The sequence below is a fragment of the Bemisia tabaci genome, chromosome 2 (assembly GCF_918797505.1).
Source record: "Bemisia tabaci chromosome 2, PGI_BMITA_v3".
NCBI classification, from domain to species: domain Eukaryota; kingdom Metazoa; phylum Arthropoda; class Insecta; order Hemiptera; family Aleyrodidae; genus Bemisia; species Bemisia tabaci.
The window spans coordinates 75,014,591-75,034,311 of NC_092794.1; the positions used below are offsets into that span (position 1 = coordinate 75,014,591).

The 19,721-nt window shown below is 37.1% G+C and overlaps 1 protein-coding gene across 3 annotated transcripts in view; it reads right to left on the minus strand.

The window, feature by feature from the left end:
* PKD (serine/threonine-protein kinase D3) overlaps positions 1-19,721 on the minus strand; it is a 69,145-nt gene that overhangs the window by 34,188 nt on the left and 15,236 nt on the right. For all 3 annotated transcript variants that reach the window (XM_072296260.1, XM_072296259.1, XM_072296261.1), the window contains 7 exons: positions 19,027-19,082; positions 16,265-16,388; positions 13,548-13,677; positions 5,746-5,925; positions 4,305-4,415; positions 2,497-2,765; positions 81-264 (listed from right to left, as the gene is read on the minus strand). In XM_072296260.1, coding sequence (XP_072152361.1) covers positions 81-264; positions 2,497-2,765; positions 4,305-4,415; positions 5,746-5,925; positions 13,548-13,677; positions 16,265-16,388; positions 19,027-19,082 — 1,054 coding nt within the window. The remainder of the gene's footprint in view (positions 1-80; positions 265-2,496; positions 2,766-4,304; positions 4,416-5,745; positions 5,926-13,547; positions 13,678-16,264; positions 16,389-19,026; positions 19,083-19,721) is intronic.

Consider the following 19,721-nt stretch of genomic DNA (forward strand, 5'->3'; position numbering starts at 1 on the left):
CTTGACACTCCCTGTTTTCCTTCAATGAAAAAAATCAAGGATCTCCTAAAATTCTTATAATTTTAAACCAAAATGTTTACCTAAATAGGCAGGTGTCCCAACAACAGATCGTCGAAATGATTTTTCACCAATTATTCTGGCGAATCCAAAATCACACAGTTTCACCTGAGGAAAGTCTGAATCTGAGCTCAAAAGTACGTTTTCTGGTTTCAAATCGCAGTGAACAATGTTTTTACTGTGCAAATGCTTTAGAGCAACCAAAATCTGCAGAAAAGCAAGAGAGAGATTAATATGCTGTCAATGAAATTAAAAGCAATAGGTGTAAATTCAATTGTGAAGAAATTGTAAAGGGATTGAGAAAGAATATTAAATACATCATCAGATTTAAACTCGCATGGGACTGAGGACCTACAGGAAATTTCGATGAAACAAGTGACTTCTTTACAGAATGGCCTAAGCCTTAGGATTCTCAATGGAGTCTTTAAGTACATAAGTTACAAATGCCATTTAAATCACGCTGGTTCGATATATTAATCTGCAATTTTAATACGCATGGGTTCTTTCTTAAGAAATAAGAAGTCGATATGCAAAAATGTAAAGAGGTTGACAGGAAAACAACATTTTTTGCCCCACTTTTGGACTTCCTTCAAATTTTGTCTCTTGCTTATACTTAAGCCAATGTTATCCCAATTTTTCAGACTCCCAAAAATTGTAGAGGGACTTGGAGGGGGGGGGGGAGGCTTGTCAAAGTACCTCAAGTACGTTGGTACGTCAATATCTCCTTAATGAAAAAACATACTTATGATCTGCTCTTCATGGTTCAAAATAATTTATTGGAGGATTTTTGAAGATAAAATCCCAAACTTTTAGTTTCACAGTGCGTTTTACACATTTTTTCAGTTTAAAAAATGACGGTTTTCATTTTAAACAAAGAAATTATTAAGATGTCAATATTTGATCTGAATCGATCCCAGTTATGACAACTGCCTATTTTACTCTGCATCTAATGAGAGGCTGTGAATTCTGCCGGAACACACGGCTTGGGAGATAGGAATAATCAAAGTTGAAAAATTGGAAAAACCAGACAAAACCTTTGATGATCCGAGCGCTACAGACAGACCTTCCCCTACCACACACCTCAAGCATAAGCAAGACCAGATGAGGCCACTCACTGAGTAAGCAATTGTGGAAGGGAAAGGTGAATCAATACACAGCTGTCTGCAGTGGTTCGATTTTCCTGATGTTCGTCAAGTTCTTGGGTTTTGTCTTTTTTACTCACAACTCCTGAAATTCCCCAATTTTACAACCACTAGCTGAATGCAGAAATGACGGCCAATATAAATAACTGGTTTGGGCACAAATCAAAAATTGAGATCTTTTTGAATAGAATAAATTTCTTCAATTCAAAAATGGAACAATGCACAAAACACGGAAACTTAGCCAGAAAATAAAACTTCAGGACTTGTTTTTCAGGGTTCTTACGAGTATTCATTTTGGATGATTTTTTAAGAGAATCCAATCTGGATGTTTTTTTGGTTTCAAAGATATTGAGGTAAAATGTGGTGCATTTTATAATGTTTTTTTCTCAAATTATGCATAACCCAACTTTGCAAAGACAACAGTACTAGGAAGATTTCTTAAATGACACTCGAGCCATAACATTCCTGAGTTATTATGCAACTCTCGAAATAAAGCTCTTACAAGCGTCACGCAATGCTGAAAGTCCTCCTCCATAACCGGCCGACTCTCCATCCGAAGATAGGAAATAAATACATTAGCAGTGTTGTCACTTTATTGGGAGAATCTAAGGTTGGAACCACGACACCTTGCTGACACATTTGATCCATATCTGAGTATGGAGACTTGGATTGGGTGTACATACAGCTGGACTCTCACCATGCCAGGGGCGATCTCCTTCATTACAGCCTCAACTTTAAGAGCTTTTTTCGAGTTTGGGAGTTTGTTCCAGAGAAAAGCACAGGCATCATCATGTTAAATGCAAAATGTCACAAAAGAAGAAATACTTGAAACGCAACTCCTTAACGTATGCAAGAACTCCATTCCCTGACTCCTCCTTTAAATTCCCTGCTGTACCCATTCTTCAGAGCTGCTCTGACTTTCCATGTTTTCAGGGCCACTGCAAACCCTGGCACACCAATCAGAGCTCTTCATTACACTATGACCTGGGAAAAAGGTTGGCCCGATTTTTTTCAACTGGCAGTGCTAATTACTGCACCAGAAATAATTCAAACACAGTAAATAAATCAGATCTCCTATGCCATTTTGTTAAAAACTAAGACAAAAGAGAACTACGGTTGGTATGAGAGATTTGGCGTTGATTAAAACTAATCTCAACAAACAGAAACGATTCCAGTTTTTAGCCTGGTCTTTCAGAAAGTTGCAAAAACTTGAGGAAGCGATCATGTGAGTGGCCCAGCTTTCACTAAAAGCAGGATATTTTGATTCAGTTTGAAAATTCATAGAAAGATAACTTACCTGAGTGACCAGAAACTTAGTTATGCGCTCACTTAAGCGACCCTTTTCACTTGAGAGAATCATTTCTAACATGTCTCCGCGAAGTTTCTCCATGATAACGAAGATTTGTTCATTAGTTTCAAACATTCGATCAAGATTCACTACTCCAGGATGTGATAAGTTTTGAAGAATGGCAACTTCATTTTTCAACTGTGCTTCTTGTTTAGTTGGAAACCTAAGTTTATCTATTAGCTTGATGGCTACTGCTCTTCCTGATTTGCGATGCACACCTAGATTGACATGACAATATCTGAGTAGAGTAGTAATGGTAAACTGTGTATCTTGTGACTGATATGAAGAAAATTGGACTACTTTCTGCAATAGGAAACTTCTCGCTCATTTTAGAAACAATAAATGTGCCACGAGTGTGTGTTTCCCAATGCAGATAGATTCTTATAGGGATTAACTAGGAATAGCAATTCCTTATTGCAAAATATTGTCCAAATATACTACATTTTGCAATAAGGAACTACGATTTCTGGCTCAGGCCTACTAATCTGCATAGGGAAACTAATAGCACATATGAGGACTTACATGTAACAATATCAGTCGCTGACATCCGCCATTTTTAGGGCAAACATTGTTTTCCAATTCTGGAGTCCTCAAGAATTCCTGTGCAAATTTTCAGACTTCCAGCGTAATTTTTCGGCGAGATATGAACTGAAAACCATGGTATTTGTAAAAACAGCGGATATGAGAATCCACTATTCTCAGTGTCCTCCCCCGTTTGGGACCGTTTTGCCAGAGTTGAAGAGTTTTTAACTAATTTTATAAATTGTTCCTTATTTTTGTCGTAGAAGTTACAGAAGGTGTAGTTTTTTGTTCAATTTGATTAAATGACTCAGCATTGCCATACTTTTGGTTCATTTCAATCGTTTTATCAGCCTTACCCTTCCTGAAGACTTGGATTCATGCATAAAAAAGTGTTTTCAGTAAAAATAGAGGATGTCACATTTTTTTCAAAACGCTGTTACTCCTTCAATTTTTCACTTACATAGCTCATAAAACGTGTGTTTTTTACAGGAAGAGTTGCTTTTCATGAAAATCTTTACAGGAATCTTCTCGGTTCTAAGGGCGGCAAAGTTCAAAGCTTCAAAAACTTCAAACGCGATTTTCTCAAAATGTGAAAACTCGCTATTGTTACATGTAAGTCCTCATATGTTGTTTCTAAAATGAACCAGAAACCGTTGTTCCTAATTGCAAAATGTAGTAAAATTAATACTGGCAGCAATGATGGACCAAAGTTGCCAGATTTTGGGATAAAATGTGGATATTTAAAATGGGTTTAAATGGGAAAAAGCGCAGAAATATTAGCACTATCTGACAATAATGTCATTGCGGGTAAGAATCAAAATACCACAAAACAAGCATCCTCATACAAATTTCATGGAAAACACACAGATTAGGTAAGTTAAAAATGTCCAAAATCAACCTTTATTCAAAAAAGAAGGGCACTTCAGAGCGTTTTATTGAGTAAACTTTGTGCCCCCAGGGTGTTCACTAAGCTTGCATTTTTAGTTTGGATGTAAAGGTTTAATTATGAAAGTTCGTTCTGAAGAGAATCGTGCATCTACTAGAGTATGTTAACCGAGGGGACAGTGTCAGGCTAGTGGTAATTTTGATGTGGTATAGTTATGACTCAACACTTGAAATTACATCGATACTTGAAAATTTTTTGTCCAGAAACTTTCCGAGTTGAGATCTTCATTCTCACTCTGTCTTAACCTGCTTGTAAAAACTTAATTCAGGTAAGAATCTGCAAAACTAACCTGCGTAAACAGTTCCAAATTGGCCTGCTCCTAAAACATCCTCAGGAAACAACTGATAAAGTTGACTGATGTCAGTGACAAGTTCGAGGGCATCAGAACTCTCTTCGCTTGCTGGAAAAATACAAAAATTCACAATCAAAAAAAGGATAGGCAATACTCTGCATAACGACGGTGAAACTACCAAACCACGTATCTCGGTTTGCGACGTCGCAGACTTCCTGTCATACTTTATTTTTTAAATGAAAAACTACTTAACGTCCAGTCTTGAAAATTTCTGTGATTTTTCCTCTTCGTGCGGAAAAAATTCTGTGAAAATTTCAAGGAATGATATTGATTTGGTCTACTTCAAAAAAAGAAAATGTGAGCGTAGATTTTTAAACGCCGCAAACGAGATACGTGGTTTGGTAGTTTCACCGTCGATAAAGAGTCTAGACAGGGACACAGTAAAAACAGCAGCTGCTCAAAAATGTCCTTGTTAAGGACCATAAGTCTCAGCAAGTCTTGGGGCTAATAGTCATAAACATACCATTCTCATTCTGACAACACATTAATAACAACAAATTTAACAAAATGGGCCTGCTGCAAACTTTTGCTACAGCACAGATATGAGTTTTTACGCATAGAAAGTGTCTCAAAAATCACGATGAGCGCATTGGCAAAGTCTGAGATGCACTTCTTACTTCACAATTTGCATAAGAAATTAGCCTTTCTTCGAGCTTCTCGCTTCAAAAACGACACCACGGCACAGGTGAAGTTAGAGGAGTCATTCCATCCAACCTCTGCTCACAAGGATACCACGTAATATTCAACATAGCTGATCTGCCAAAAAACATGTGACGGGACGATAATTCTAACCACCTGATAATAATCGGCATGTTTACATTCACATTTTACTCGCTTTGATAGATATCTGTCTTGATTGACCTCGTGCTCTCCTCAACTTACTCGAGGAAGCGTCAACCATGTTGAACAGGGATTGAATGGAATGGCTCCTCTAACGAAATGTTCACCTGTGCTGTAGTATCCTTTTTGAAGCGGGAAGCTTAAAAAAACGCAAATTTCTTAGACAGATTGTAAAGTTAGGAGGGCGTTTCAGAGTTTGCCGATGTGCTTATCGTGATTTTTCAGACAGTATCTATGACAAACAACTCTTATTTTTGCTCTAGTAAAAGTTTGCAACAGGCCCATTGAAGGTATAGTAGAGTTATGCATGGACCTGGTTACTTTGAAGTGGTGCTATAATAAATATCAACTTCAGTAGACACCACTCAGAAAAATAAATAATGCTTAACATTCTGTGATGAAATAATTGCTTTTTAAAACAAGGAAATAATTTTTTGTTGATTTATCTATTGGTTTTCACCTCCTGTAAAGTATTTAATCATACAAGCTAGGACAATTCATTGTGGGCAAGCATCCTGACTTTAGTCGGATTACTTACTGCTGGTTGACGTTGAAGTAGGTAATGGTGTGAGGGCTTGGCGAATGGCTGCTTCCCAGCTTTTGGCTAGATTGCAGCCAACACCATTTTCAGCACAGAAAGAGCTATCGTCATAGGTATTGTCTCCAACCATGTAGTCAACACTGGCAGTGTGAAGCTCAAAACAATGAGAGACTTCCACTGAAAAAAAAAAAAAAAAATTACATCAGCCACTGTGACTGGAAAAATTACGGTGCAATTAATTCTGTTGCGATCAGTTCCTAATGGTGCTTTACCATAGTCAATATCATGACTAAAAAACGCGGCGATTTCTGGCATTGATTTTTTTTCACTGCCATTGAGAAAATTTAAATGAAAAGATGCACAAGAATCAATAGAAACTATCTTTGATTACATCACTGCAAATAACATTAGTCAGCACAGGTTTGCCAAAAAGAGATATGCATGCGTTCTTCCTCAGTAGATTTTTAGTAGTTTCCAAAAGTGACCTTTTTTTCCTGGACCAGTTTGGTTTAGCCCGGAAGAATCAGCATCTCTCCTCGAATCAAGCTTTTCTGGGAGTAATCAAATTTGCAAGAAAATCAGTGCCTGATCCAAAAAAAAAAAAACCAAGATAACTCTCGTATTTAACAGCGAAAAAAATAGGAAATCATGATATACTGCTTGCTTAAAAAAATTCTCACTCTGTTCCTAAAAATGAGGTTTATTCTGTCGAAAGCGCTTTTTTGCCTACAAGCTTATCCGATTGTTTTACATTGGAGAAGATGGGAAAAACATTGGTCCGCGGGGTCTTGAACAACAACTCCCGCCTAGGTTTCAATGCTGAAATAGTGAAAGAAACTAATTTTTAGTGTATTTTTTTCCTAGCACCTACCAGTTTTTTAGAAAATCAAATCATGGAAAGACATTTGTCAGCTTGGAAAAAAACCTGCTCACTTTTGAGACTCGTTTTCCCGGAGGTGCGGGAAAACAACTGAGGTTATATTCAACTTCAGCCGCAAAAATTAGGGTAACCATTAGATACCTAGAAAAACGTTTTTCCCATGCTTTCAGATGCAAAACAATCTGATAAGTGGTACACGGTGATGTATGATGGGCAAAAGAAGGCTTTTTACCAGAAAAACTTTATTACAAAGGGAGAATTTATCAGGCATGCAATACATATCTCCTTCTAAAATTTTAGGCTGCTGAATCCAAAGGCCTTGGTTGTGCAAGAACAGAGAGGGAGAGGTAATAGTTAATAGACATAAGTTGGTGATCATAAACAGGCCCAAACAGATGTTGCATCAAACAGCTGAACTCCAGGAAGGAAATTATGCTCTACATAAGAATTTTTCCTCTACAGTGAGAATACTATGTGTATGCAGTCACGACGTGATCTTGGTTCTGATTATACATATGATGGTAAACTTGTGTCTACCAGGATGTCTACTAAAATTTGATTTCGGATTTGCCTGATAAATTCCTGATATTTAGGACGAGATTTCCTGATTTGTTCGTTGATTAAATTGACATTTGTTTGATTTAAAAAATCAACATATTTAAGGAATTGAATCAAATGTTTAGAAAATGCTAGAAGCACTCAGAATTTCCTGATCCATGCTCAATGTTCCTGATAACATCAAATTTCCTTGTATTGTCTAGTAATTCTGATTTTACCCATGGTACATACCCTGTATACCTTGGTTTCAATGTAGTCCAGTAAACGAAGCATTTTGATGGCCAAAAATTAAAATACGGCCGGACTTAGGCCCAATCGATTCTTCATATGAAAAGGTGTTTTTAGCCAAAAGTCCCCATAAATCCCCTTGGGGGATTCCGCACAGTGGTCCGATGAAGTTGAAAATTGGACATATATTCAAAAATTCACTGAAGAGCGAGAAATAAACTGTAGGTAATTAAGTCTACTTTTTGAAAAAATTATAGTTTTAAATGTCAAAGTAATTTAAAGGTGAGTAAAATTGAAAGAAATTGAAAATTGAGAATTATTGACCGGCATTTTCCGTATCTACGTCCTCAAGAAGACCCGGATCGAAAAATATCCTTCAGTAAAAGTTGTAGATCGTCCTTTTAGCGTTGTTTTGGTATATTACATCATAGGTTTATCTTTAAAATTGAGGGAGCAAAAACGCAAAAACGGAGCGGATCGACGCGCGGTCGCCTATGTTTTGAATCGTAAACTGGCGATTTTAGGTGGCACATGATGGCAGTGATGGTTAATTCACCTCTGCTCTTCTACTTTCGACCAAAATCAATCATTTCCATTACAAAGGCTTTTTTCTAAAGCGCCATGGTTGCCAGTTTTTGCTTTAACCCTAGTCTGCCTGAGCCTCTGAACCAACTAGAAAACCTGAGCAGGGTCAATTTGACCCCAGCTGAAAATCAATTAGTTAGCTATGTTTTTTTCATGTTTTTAGTTAAAATCAGTGCACTAACCTTACAAGCCTTAACCATAAAGCATATCTAAGTTTTAAAAAACACGGCGCAGGGTATGCAACCATTTTATCATACACATATTGCCATGTTGTTCTCAGCATGAGAAAAAAAAAAATCATAGGGCTACTAAATACTGAAAACGAAAAAATCTGAAAAATTTTGCTTGTTTTATAAGTTTCTGAAAAAAATTAAAAAGAGAAAAATGAATACACCTTCAAAGTAAGCTTTTGTGATGCTAAATGGTAAAATATATGTTATTAGGATATCTGACCCCGCTCAGGCTTTCTAGGAGTATTCGTGAATTTTTTGATCTCTCATGCACATTTTTTTTTTTTTTTTTTTTCCCTTCAAAATCGTGTTCCTAGATGTTTTTGTAGAGCTAATTGTGAAGGACAAAGAATTTCGTGCATACCATGAGAAATGGCAAAGAGTTGAAACTCCCGTGGGGTCAATCTGAACCCACTCAGGCAGACTAGGGTTAACTTTTCACTAATTCGCCCTGGTAGCGATTCAAGTAATACTTACGACTTTTTAAGCCTCCACCCCTTGTAAAGCAACAGTGCAACTACATTTCAATCCCCTTTGTAATCAAGTAACTGCCCTAATCTCCCCCCCCCCAATTTTCCAGAAAGTGACAGAGAAAGTGTGAAAACTGGCGACTTTTTGTTTCTATTCAAAATTATTATTTTTTCTTAAAGTGGGAGGCTCACGTACGACTTGACTTGACTCCCCCCCTCCCTTCGTAATACCCTGTGAGCCAAACTTAGACCTTAGCCCCCCCCCCCCTTTTTGAGTAGCTTACGCAAGGTTTTTATTATGGGGTAATGTTTCAGGATTGCGCTCTTCAGCGTATGTAAATTAACTTTTTTTTTTTTTTTTAAATTCATGCTTTTTCTGTAAAGAGTTACTTGACTCACTAAGTGCGGGCCCGCCCGCAGACTTTATCGCTGGGCCCACCTCAATACCCTGCAAGGCTCGGTGAGGGGATTCAATTTTAAAATTTCAGGAGGGCCCCTTAAAGCCGTGGGCTCGCCCTCATTTACGCTACTGCTGTTGAATCATTGAAACTTTGTAAACATAATGAAAATCGCCTTTAGTCCTCATTTCTGGAGTTGATACTTGAGTCAGGTTGTTCACTGAAGCGTGCTAATTAAATGTTGGATAAAAATAATCTGTTGTCCTCCATATGCCCTAGAGGAGCTGGATACACAATTACGACAGCCATTTCCACAATTTTACAAATTACTTCAAGTGACTTTGCAAACATGCAGAAAATCTGCTTCCGGTTTTAGGGGGAACATTTTCATAAAAAATCAAGAGCAATTATTGGTTTCCTAGATGTCCGATTTCTTGTTCCATGGGCACACAATTCAGCTGAATCGCTCGATATGGCTCAAGACTCTTCATTTTTACTTTCCACTAATTTTTCACCAGGCTTGGTAAACATGAAAAAATGAGAGTTTTATTATTTCTAAAAAGCCTATGTTTATAAGACATTAACATAGAGTACATACAGTCGTAATGTAAGTGGGAGAGCTGGCACCATGTTCTGCTCGACGAGTTTCGAGCCCCGTGTGCGGGGTCACTTTTTCGATACATATTCGATCCAAAATGGCGGTGTGGAATATGGCCGGGTCCCCGTGTATAGCAAACAACCGATTATGTATCGAAAAAGAGACCCGGCGCCGCACAGGAGTATCGGAATTCGGGACCTGGAAAATGCTTAAAAGTGGCGCCAGCTCTCCCACTTGCATTGCGACTCTATGTACTCTATGGACATTAAGAGAGTGTAGTAAATATTTTGCTGGGCAGTTTCGTACTAAAATGAAGGTCGCAAACACGATTTTATCGGCTTTGCGGTGATTTTCGTCAAATATTCTAAATAATTTGGTAACTAGGCAAAAATTGGGCCTTCAATTTTCAAAGAATTTTCAAAGTTGAAAAATAGGCTTTTCAAATGATCTAGTTATGGTCGCGTTTGGTACCATCTAAGAGGCAACAGAAAGGTTAATAAACACATTATTATATCTTCGAATTTTCAGCGATTTTCTCTTGCCTCTTGCTATTGCTTCTGAAGTGGTACAAAACGATTATCATAATTTTAATCGACTAAAATATGGTCTCTAAAAATTGGAGGCCAAATTTTTCAGTCTTCCCCCACCAAAAAAAAAAAATTATGCGGAATTTACTTTAAAAAATGCGATAAGAACTATTTCCTTCTATCCTGCTAGGCTCGCCTCGGAGCTACGAAAATATTCCTTGATAAAATAATTCTTGCACCCTCCTTTATCTACCATAAGAGTCCAAAATTTTAAGTTCCAATTTTCACGTGCTTGCAAATTCACTACGAAAAATTGGTAAAAAGTGGAAAATAATGTTATTGCCTGTGCTACTTGTCCGTCGGATGGACAAAAGCACTGTCTTATTTTCTAGGGACCGTTCCGTTGGAGACTTTTTTTTGAGGCAGATTCTAAGCATCCATAACACAAGAAAAATGCATTATCGCCTTTATATCGTATCCGTCTCATTCGTATAATCAGCTGGTTAGCGATACGACGAACATAAAAAAGCTCCTCCTCACCATTAGCTCCTCACATTTCCAAAATGAACCTATACTACGATCAAAGTAGGAATACAATACACTGAATCAACACTACGAAAACAAACTATTAAAACTTTTGGTAAATTATGTTTTTCATGGTAGGCACTTTCTATGCTTCTTGGGCCAAACTAGGAAACCGTTCAAGTATCACGTAAGTTTCTCAAGAGGGGAGGGGTAAGGCCTAAATTTGGCTCACAGGGTCATACTGAAATTTTGAAATGGAATCCCTCATCAAGCCTTGCAGGGTATTGAGGTGGGCCCAGCGATAAAGTCTGCGGGCGGGCCCGCACTTAGTGAGTCAAGTAACTCTTTACAGAAAAAGCATGAATTTAAAAAAAAAAAAAAAAAAAAGTTAATTTACACACGCTGAAGAGCGCAATCCTGAAACATTACCCTATAATAAAAACCTTGCGTAAGCTACTCAAAAAGGGGGGGGCTAAGGTCTAAGTTTGGCTCACAGGGTATTACGAAGGGAGGGGGGAGTCAAGTCAAGTCTTACGTGAGCCTCCCACTTTAAGAAAAAATAATAATTTTGAATAGAAACAAAAAGTCGCCAGTTTTCACACTTTCTCTGTCACTTTCTGGAAAATTGGGGGGGGGGGGAGATTAGGGCAGTTACTTGATTCCAAAGGGGATTGAAATGTAGTTGCACTGTTGCTTCACAAGGGGTGGAGGCTTAAAAAGTCGTAAGTATTACTTGAATCGCTACCAGGGCGAATTAGTGAACAGTTAAATAATAAAGCAAAAACTGGCAACCATGGCGCTGTAGAAATAAAGCCTTTGTAATGGAAATTATTGATTTTGGTCGTAGGTAGACGAGCAGAGGTGAATTAACCATCACTGCCATCATGTGCCACCTAAAATCGCCAGTTTACGATTCAAAACATGGGCGGCCGCGCGGCGATCCGCTCCGTTTTTGCGATTTTGCTCCCTCAATTTTAAAGATAAACCTATGATGTAATATACCAAAACAACGCTAAAAGGACGATCTACAACTTTTACTGAAGGATATTTTTCGATCCGGGTCTTCTTGAGGACGTAGATACGGAAAATGCCGGTCAATAATTCTCAATTTTCAATTTCTTTCAAGTTTACTCACCTTTAAATTACTTTGACTTCTTTTTTTTTTTTTATTATTTTTTTTATTCATAGAAAATAAACATGAATACAATTCGTATAGAGGCATATAAATAAATGTTCAGGTTCTAGTTGAGATCCCCAGTATGTAAAATTAAAGTTATGAGATCATATTGATCAGATAGTAAAGAGTTAATCATAATTACAATCCGTGTAGAAAATAGTAACATAAATATTCTAGGTCTGCATGAGATCTCAAAACGTTATAAGCTGGGTAATTAATTAATAAATAATTTAGAAAAAATTAATCATATTTACATAAACTTGTCTTATCCATTTTCTACAATACCGGAACCGGCCGTGGCCACTACATCGGTTTGGGTGGTTGGCACCCTACCATTTGATACTTCGTTTCTTTTTTCTAACACTAATCTTATGTATCTATATACCATGTTCCAACCTGTCTTTGTTTCTAACATGACCTTCATGACCGTATTTTTCTTTATTTCGCAATTCACGGCCGCTTGGGCCGCATCTCTTTCCGTGTTGAAGTATGTGCATTGGAAAAATGCATGATCAGGGTCATCCATTTTTGCACCACACATGAAACATCCCGGATCTTCTCTGATCTTATATTGTGTAGATACGAACCGAAGCAGCCATGTCCTGTCAGAAACTGAGTCAGATAGTAATCAGGGACACCATGCCCCCTGTACATCCACTCATAAGAATTATTGCCAATAATTGTTCTAGTCCATCTTTCTCTGTCGTCTTTCCAATAAATTTCGTTGTACCATTTCTCTAATATATTTTGTCTTATCTCACTCTTATCTTCTGTTTTATTCATGATTCTTATTCTCTCTTCGACCATCTATTCAGGAGGGGGGATGCCTGAGATCACATCCAAGGCAAAATCGGAACACGTCCGGTACCCACTGCAGAGGGACAATTTAAGGGGTCTTAATGTTTGTCTAATAGTCTTTATGTTTTTCTTTAACTTTATTCCTTCGTGCCATATTTGGATTCCATAAAAGATTATGGAAAGGATTGCATTGATTATTAGTTTCTTTTTAAGGAAAGAGAGTCCTTTGACATTCGGTAGTAAGCACTTAAATCCTTTTGCTACTTTCCTTGCTTTCTCACAAACGGTGTTCATATGACAACTCATATTAAAGTTCTTTCCGAGTTGAAAGCCAAGGTGTCTCATATTGTCTTTAGGTTTAATAATATCTTCTCCAACTTGGATCTTTGCATCCTTTCTGTCCAAATTACTTTGACATTAAAAACTATAATTTTTTCAAAAAGTAGACTCAATTACCTACAGTTTCAAAAAAAATTGAGCTCTCCAAGTTTATTTCTCGCTCTGCAGTGAATTTGTATTAAGATTTCGATTGTTAGCCTACAAGCTTTTCAAGGAGCTGGAAATAATTAAAATGATGTGCTCCTCTCTGAAGAAACTGAACAGTCAATTTGTTTGCGAACACAAAAGTCACCACCAAAGTTGGATTTCTAGACCATCATCCAATCATAGTAACATATTGCCATGGGAATGTAGATGCTTTCATCTCTGGGTGCATTTCGTCATACTTGGATGCTCCCTTAAAACAATTACTGAATAAAAACAAGGGTTAACTTTCACAAAAAAGTTATGGAAGGCAATGAAACCATGGAAAAGAGGACTACTGACCATTGTTTGCTGTCTTTGTTTCAACTGATAATATTTCTGCCAAAGGAATTTCCTTGTAATACTTTGAGCCAGTTTCGTTTTGAAATAGAGTGATTGATTTGGAATCTAAACGCCAGTAATGCAATTTCCTCTGAGAAAAAAATGAAAAAGTTGGGAAGTTAATGGCATTGTATTGAATGATAACTATGAATCAATTCAGAAGCTGCCACTAATATCGGTCGTTCAATATTGCAGCTAATCATACCCCTCCCAAGGGCTAGTGTGCTTAGAGGGATGACTTCTCATATTACTGTTGTACCTTCGTTCTAGGTCCTGAAAGAATGAGGATTGGAATTGCATTAGATTGCCACGGGGGCAATGTCACTGCACTCAAGAGGCCCATTTTTATCTGGATGATCCGATAAAATGTCAAGATATCATGGGATTTTTTGGAATTCTCTCCACATCTGTCTGTCGAATCAACTTAATGTAATTGAAAGGAAAGGGGATCATTATTATACCACTTTTTTTTACTTAGACTCATTCTATTTTCACTAGAGGTCCCTCTGTTTAGTAATGTCTCCAACCAACTGGCCCAGTTTCAAGAGAAATTAACAGTCAAAATATATAAAAAAATCCCTCCATAATGATTGTAAATAAATCAGATAAAAAAGTAAAAAAAAAACTGACTGTACATATTCAAAATGAGGCAAACCGTACCTCTGCTGCATTCAGTAATTCTGACGAAGCTAATCTATTGAAACCCTCTCCTGAGATTGAGGACATTATTACACATAGACGCAAAGCGAGAAGAAGAATGATTAACACTTGCTTTTAGAGAGTGAAAAGCGTACAACATAGATTGCATAAAATTGTACAAAAACACTTAAGCACTTGAAACTCCTCTTAAAACCAACCTGAAAACTTTCTGAAAAGCAGAATGAGAAAGAAGGTATCCTCTACACATCTCTCAAAAGGTTTGCTTCCTGTCAGGCAAGATCAATCTTTTCACAGATGATTCAGTAGCATGTGAAACATTCAAATATGGCTGACTTTTATGCGTAGGCTCCCCATTTGGAGGAGGAAGGGGTCAATGGCAACATTTTTAAATGCTTGTTTGGAGCAACGATTTAGGAACTGTACGTTGTCGGTGGCCAACTTAAATACGTAATATACATGGAGCGGTCATTCGATAGGCGGGCGGGGAGTAGTAATGGCCAATTGCTGTCTTTATCATAACCTCAAATACATGGGATCTTACAGGGGTTTTTACAATAAATGATTTAGTGTTGAAATTTTAATCGTGAACTCGCTTGAAGAATAGCTAGGTTCCATATCTTGACACAGATTTTCAAACAGTTGGTTGCAAATTTGATATAAGTCATTGTTTGGCAACAGTCCCATACAAAGCCATGGGAATCGACTATCCTCTTCCTAACCTAACTGTTGCTCCTAGTGTGTTGCGAAATTCACCATTGGCGTTGCATAGGATCCCCCTATCTTTAGTATCTAAATCGCTGGTTTTGAATGGATCATTGAAATGACTTGAAATTAGTTAAGAAATAAAACCTAAAAAAGATCTATCCGAGTAAAACAGTAAAAAGTTTAAAAAAAAAAAAAAAAAACTTCCATTCAGTGCCGAGTATTAATCGTCCAGGGTACAAACTTTAAATTTTTGCAATTATTGGCAGTGGGCAAAGTGACCCTGTAAAACAAGAACTAAATTGTTTAGATCCTGCGCTTGATTGCTTGTAAGATCAAGGAAACATTATGTCTGAGAAATATTTAGATCAGGAGCAACATTATATTGAAGTTACTTTATCTTCCTTTCCTGTCCTGATGAATCAAATGATAGGATATTTCAAGTGCCAGAAATTCAAAATTTTTTCCCCTGGCCATCTGCAATTCGTTTTGATCCCAGTAAGAAAAGAAAATTAAATAAAGTTTAAAAAAAAAAGTTGATCCTAAATTTGTCCTTGAAGCTTCAGCATTCACAGCAAAACTACTTCAGTTTAAATAGGAAGAAAACAAGTGCACAGAACAAGTGGAAACTGCTTTGCAAAACTGTCCAATTTTCCGAGATTGCAACAAGGTGTGTAAAAGGGATGCGTCATTAGAGTACAGAATGCAGAGGTGTAGTTGAGTCAAACGTTTTTGACTTCATGAAGCAGACATGACAAATAAACTGAATAGATAAATACAAAAATCGGATATTGCCCGTAGGAAATTCAATAAATCAGTTATTAAGGTTAAACTAATAACTTAGTATGGAGTATGGAGGAAAAACTCTCCATTTGACTCAAGGAGGTACAGAAATTTCTCCAGCAAGCACCTGGTCAGTCATGTGCAAAAATGGGAAGGTCACAAGAGCAGGTTTGCAAAATGAGAAGGTGGCAAAAAGAGATCTTGATAACAGAAGAGCTGGATCAGGTTTGCATGAACATTGAAAGTTTTTTGCTAAACCAAGGCAATTTGTAAAAAAAACAGAGTAAGAGGAATAAAGAGTCATAACTTTGAAAATATTGGGAAAAGGATTTTTCCACAATGAAAGGGCCACACTTGAGAATGGGAAGGCTGAGGACTTTCTAGATCCCTGGGGGATAAGCTCGGAGCAATGGAGTTTGCGATTGTCACCACTAACCGATTGTGCGACTCCTATCTTCTTCTGGTCCAAAGTAAAACTTTTGGTGCTTAAAAATAGTCTTCTCCATGCACTGATTACAAAAAAGTACACTTACTTGAGGTGCTTTGCTTGTAAAGTGAACCATCCATCCTTCCTTGATTACTTTAGAGCCTCGTCTTTTTGTATGCTTAATTGACTGAATAATCCTCATGAGAGGGATGTTGTTACTTGGCAATGCACTACAACAAGAGAACAGCAAATTTTAATTCAACACTTTGCCTGTTATGAGAGTCATTATAATTGGCTAATTTTGAGTTTTGGTCAAGCACTTTACCTGTCATGAGCTTTGCATGGTTATGCAGTTTTAAGGTATGACGTGAAAGAAAAAAAGAGTTGGAACAATATTGTGGGGTATAATTCTTCACATTGTCGCTGAGGCTACTCAAACATGGAACAAAAATAGCGAACATTTAATTCTTTGTTGGTGTAATTTTAGCAACAAAGGTCAAATATAAATCTTAAATGCTGAAACAATTATTGTACGAGGTCTGTTCCATAAGAAACCGGCTTTTGGTGATAACTAGCCCACAAAAGGCCCGAATTAGGTTTTCTTGGACTTTTCTGATAGCTGATAACATATTGAAGAGCGCAAGATTCACAGATTTTGTTTATCTTCATCAATGTTCATTCTGTGTCACCTTGAATACGATTAAGTCAGGTGCGTTCTGCGATTTTCATCATGTGATCACTGATGGAGCAAAGATTTACCATTCAATTTTGTTTTAAACTCTGTATACTTTGTACCGAAACATTTGGTATTCTAAGTAAAGTTTACCAAGATAATTGTATAAATTGTTCTCACTGTTTTGAATGGTTTAAACGATTCAAAACTTATCAGGAGTCTGTCAAAGATGAGGAGCACAGGAATTGACTATCAATGGTAACTGAAATTTGCCACGTGGAAGTGCGGGCAAAAGTGCTCGAAAATGGTTGTACCGAGCTTGCTGAAGAGTGCGATATTTCTGAAGGCTCTTTACATACAATTTTGATAGAATGTTTAGACATGCATCGAGCTTCAGGTAAACTTGTCCCGTGATTGCTGTCCGTTGAACAAAAATCTAATCGAATGTCAATTTCCCTTTAGCTTCTTGAACGTTCTAACAATGAACCTACATTTTTGGATAAGATAATTTTCGGTGACAAAAATTGAGTGTACGGATACGATATGGAGACGAAACTCCAATCATTCTTGTGAGTTGAAAAACGTGGTGCGAGGCCGAAAAAAGAGAGACAGGTTCGGCCAAACATAAAAATCGCAGAACACCCATGAGGTTGCCTAATTTCAAGCCACATACCATATAAGCTAATTAAGATTTTTCAAATTAGTGAATGTGGTGTTCTTATTGAACAAACCTTGTAAATCATTTTCTGACAAGTAGTGAGATATGTGTGGCTTCTCAACTTCTGAAGACCTGTTTGAGTTTAATGAGAACAGCTTCAAAATAAAATCAGTTTTCCACGCCTTAAGCCATGAAATTGGTTGCACTATGACACCCCGCCTTACATCCAAAGTGTAATTTCCTCGTCTTACAAAGATCTCTGGAAGCCTCTTCAACAGATTGTCAAGTTTTTTCATTAGGATGCACCTCATAGCAAAATGCTCATTTCTGCTGATCCCCTTTAAAGCAATGTAAATTTTTTTGAAATTACAACCGTTCAAAGGATTAAATAAAAAAAAAATTATCTGGCTCCACTTTAAGATAACTTCTTATCTTCATGGATAAGACGATTGCCACATAGTGCAACTCGATTTTTCTATACGACCAAAAGAAGCCACACTTTAATGGGGCATGCCTGGGGAATCCCACAAACGATATTAATGTCAGCGGATGAGATAAAGAGAGTTTTATGATGGATACAGGATGATGATAGTGAAAAGTAGAGAGGAAGAGATAAATTTGTAAATAGGTTTTGAAAACATTGTTTGATGCGGAAAGGTAGAAAGTTATGGAGGGAAGGTTCAGAGGATTAGAATTTCTGAGAATTGAAATAACACACATAGGTGACATCAGTAGAAGAAGGGCAGAGAAGAAAGAATCTCCAAAGCAGCTTCACTACAGGGAGCTGAAATATAAATAATTAGGAAAAGCGAAATTCCAGTCCATGTTTTAGAAACATGAAAAAACAAGGGGAAAAACGGGAGACTAGGCTAAAAATTATACAAAAAATACTGAGACGTTTTGACTCAAAACTGAATCTCCACCACCATCTGTCGTGGGTTGTTTGATAAACTAGGTGGGTTATTTGATAAACAATTTTACTTAGGAAAATCGTCATCCTCACTTGAGATGGCTTGGCATGTTAAGAAAAAAGACTGAATTAACTGCGCACGCAATTGAGTCCGACGGACTCTCAAAATGCGGCATTAGCAGTGCAACATTAGCAGTGCATGAATGCACGGTTGCTGTGAATGAAGTTGAATTATTTTACCTTCACCATCATGTATATTTCAGGGTTTTTTCCCGAAATTTTTTAATTAATTTTCCGACTGAAAATGGCTCAGTTTTGAGTCGATCGTCTTGGTGTTTTGTTGTGTATTTACTAGCCTTGTTTCCTGTTATCCCCCATTTTGCCCTCTTGTTTTTTCATGTTTTTAAATGGCTGCTGTGTACAAATTTTGTATAAATGTTTTATAAACATGAGATAGTTGAAAAGACAAAGGGCCTACATGAATAGGAACTTAGTTAAATCAAAATATAATCAATCTCAGTCTTCCTATGGCAATCAAAGTATGATTCCATTGATAGACATAGTCTTTAATTTCATTGTGAAGTACTTTAAGGAATAAATTTAGATTGCATGGAAAAACATAATTACCAAGCAGGTCTAAATCCGGCGGATGCAGCATCATCAGTATTACTTACAGTAATATCCTGAAAAAAGAGAAGAATGCCGATCAGGGATGAAACTCCACATCCACTTATGCTTGATAACTGGATAAATTGAATTATGCAGTAAAAGCTTGATTAAGGTGATTCTATGTGATCTAGAGACGAGATCCGCAACCATGCTGCACTGGCTCACGGTTTACGTCTTTGATAAGCAATAATTATTATAATGTACAAGATAATACAAGAAACTATCAAATTTGTTACGATTCATTGTGAATTTATACTTGAAACTACGAAAACGTACGTCGCCCATTGACTCAGGGTGTGTTATAGTGCTATTCGTTCGTCATCGTACTTATAGATATAGAACTATGATGAATCTTAACAATTTTGATGTCATTTTACTGAGTGCCGATGTTGCTACACGTTATGTATGAGTTTCTTACATCAACTTGTACGCATCGGTAAGTATTGCTTCTCAAAGACACAAACTGCATAGCAGCGCAACATAGTGGCAAATCTCAACCCTACATCACATAGAATCACCCTAACCGGATTTCGCAAGAACCTTAGAAAATTCTGAAGGCAGGATTTCTATAATTGTTTCATCTTCAGATTCCCTAACATTTCTAACTTTTTCATGACTTTTTTTGGTTTCCCCTTCCTAAAAAGTATTCAAAT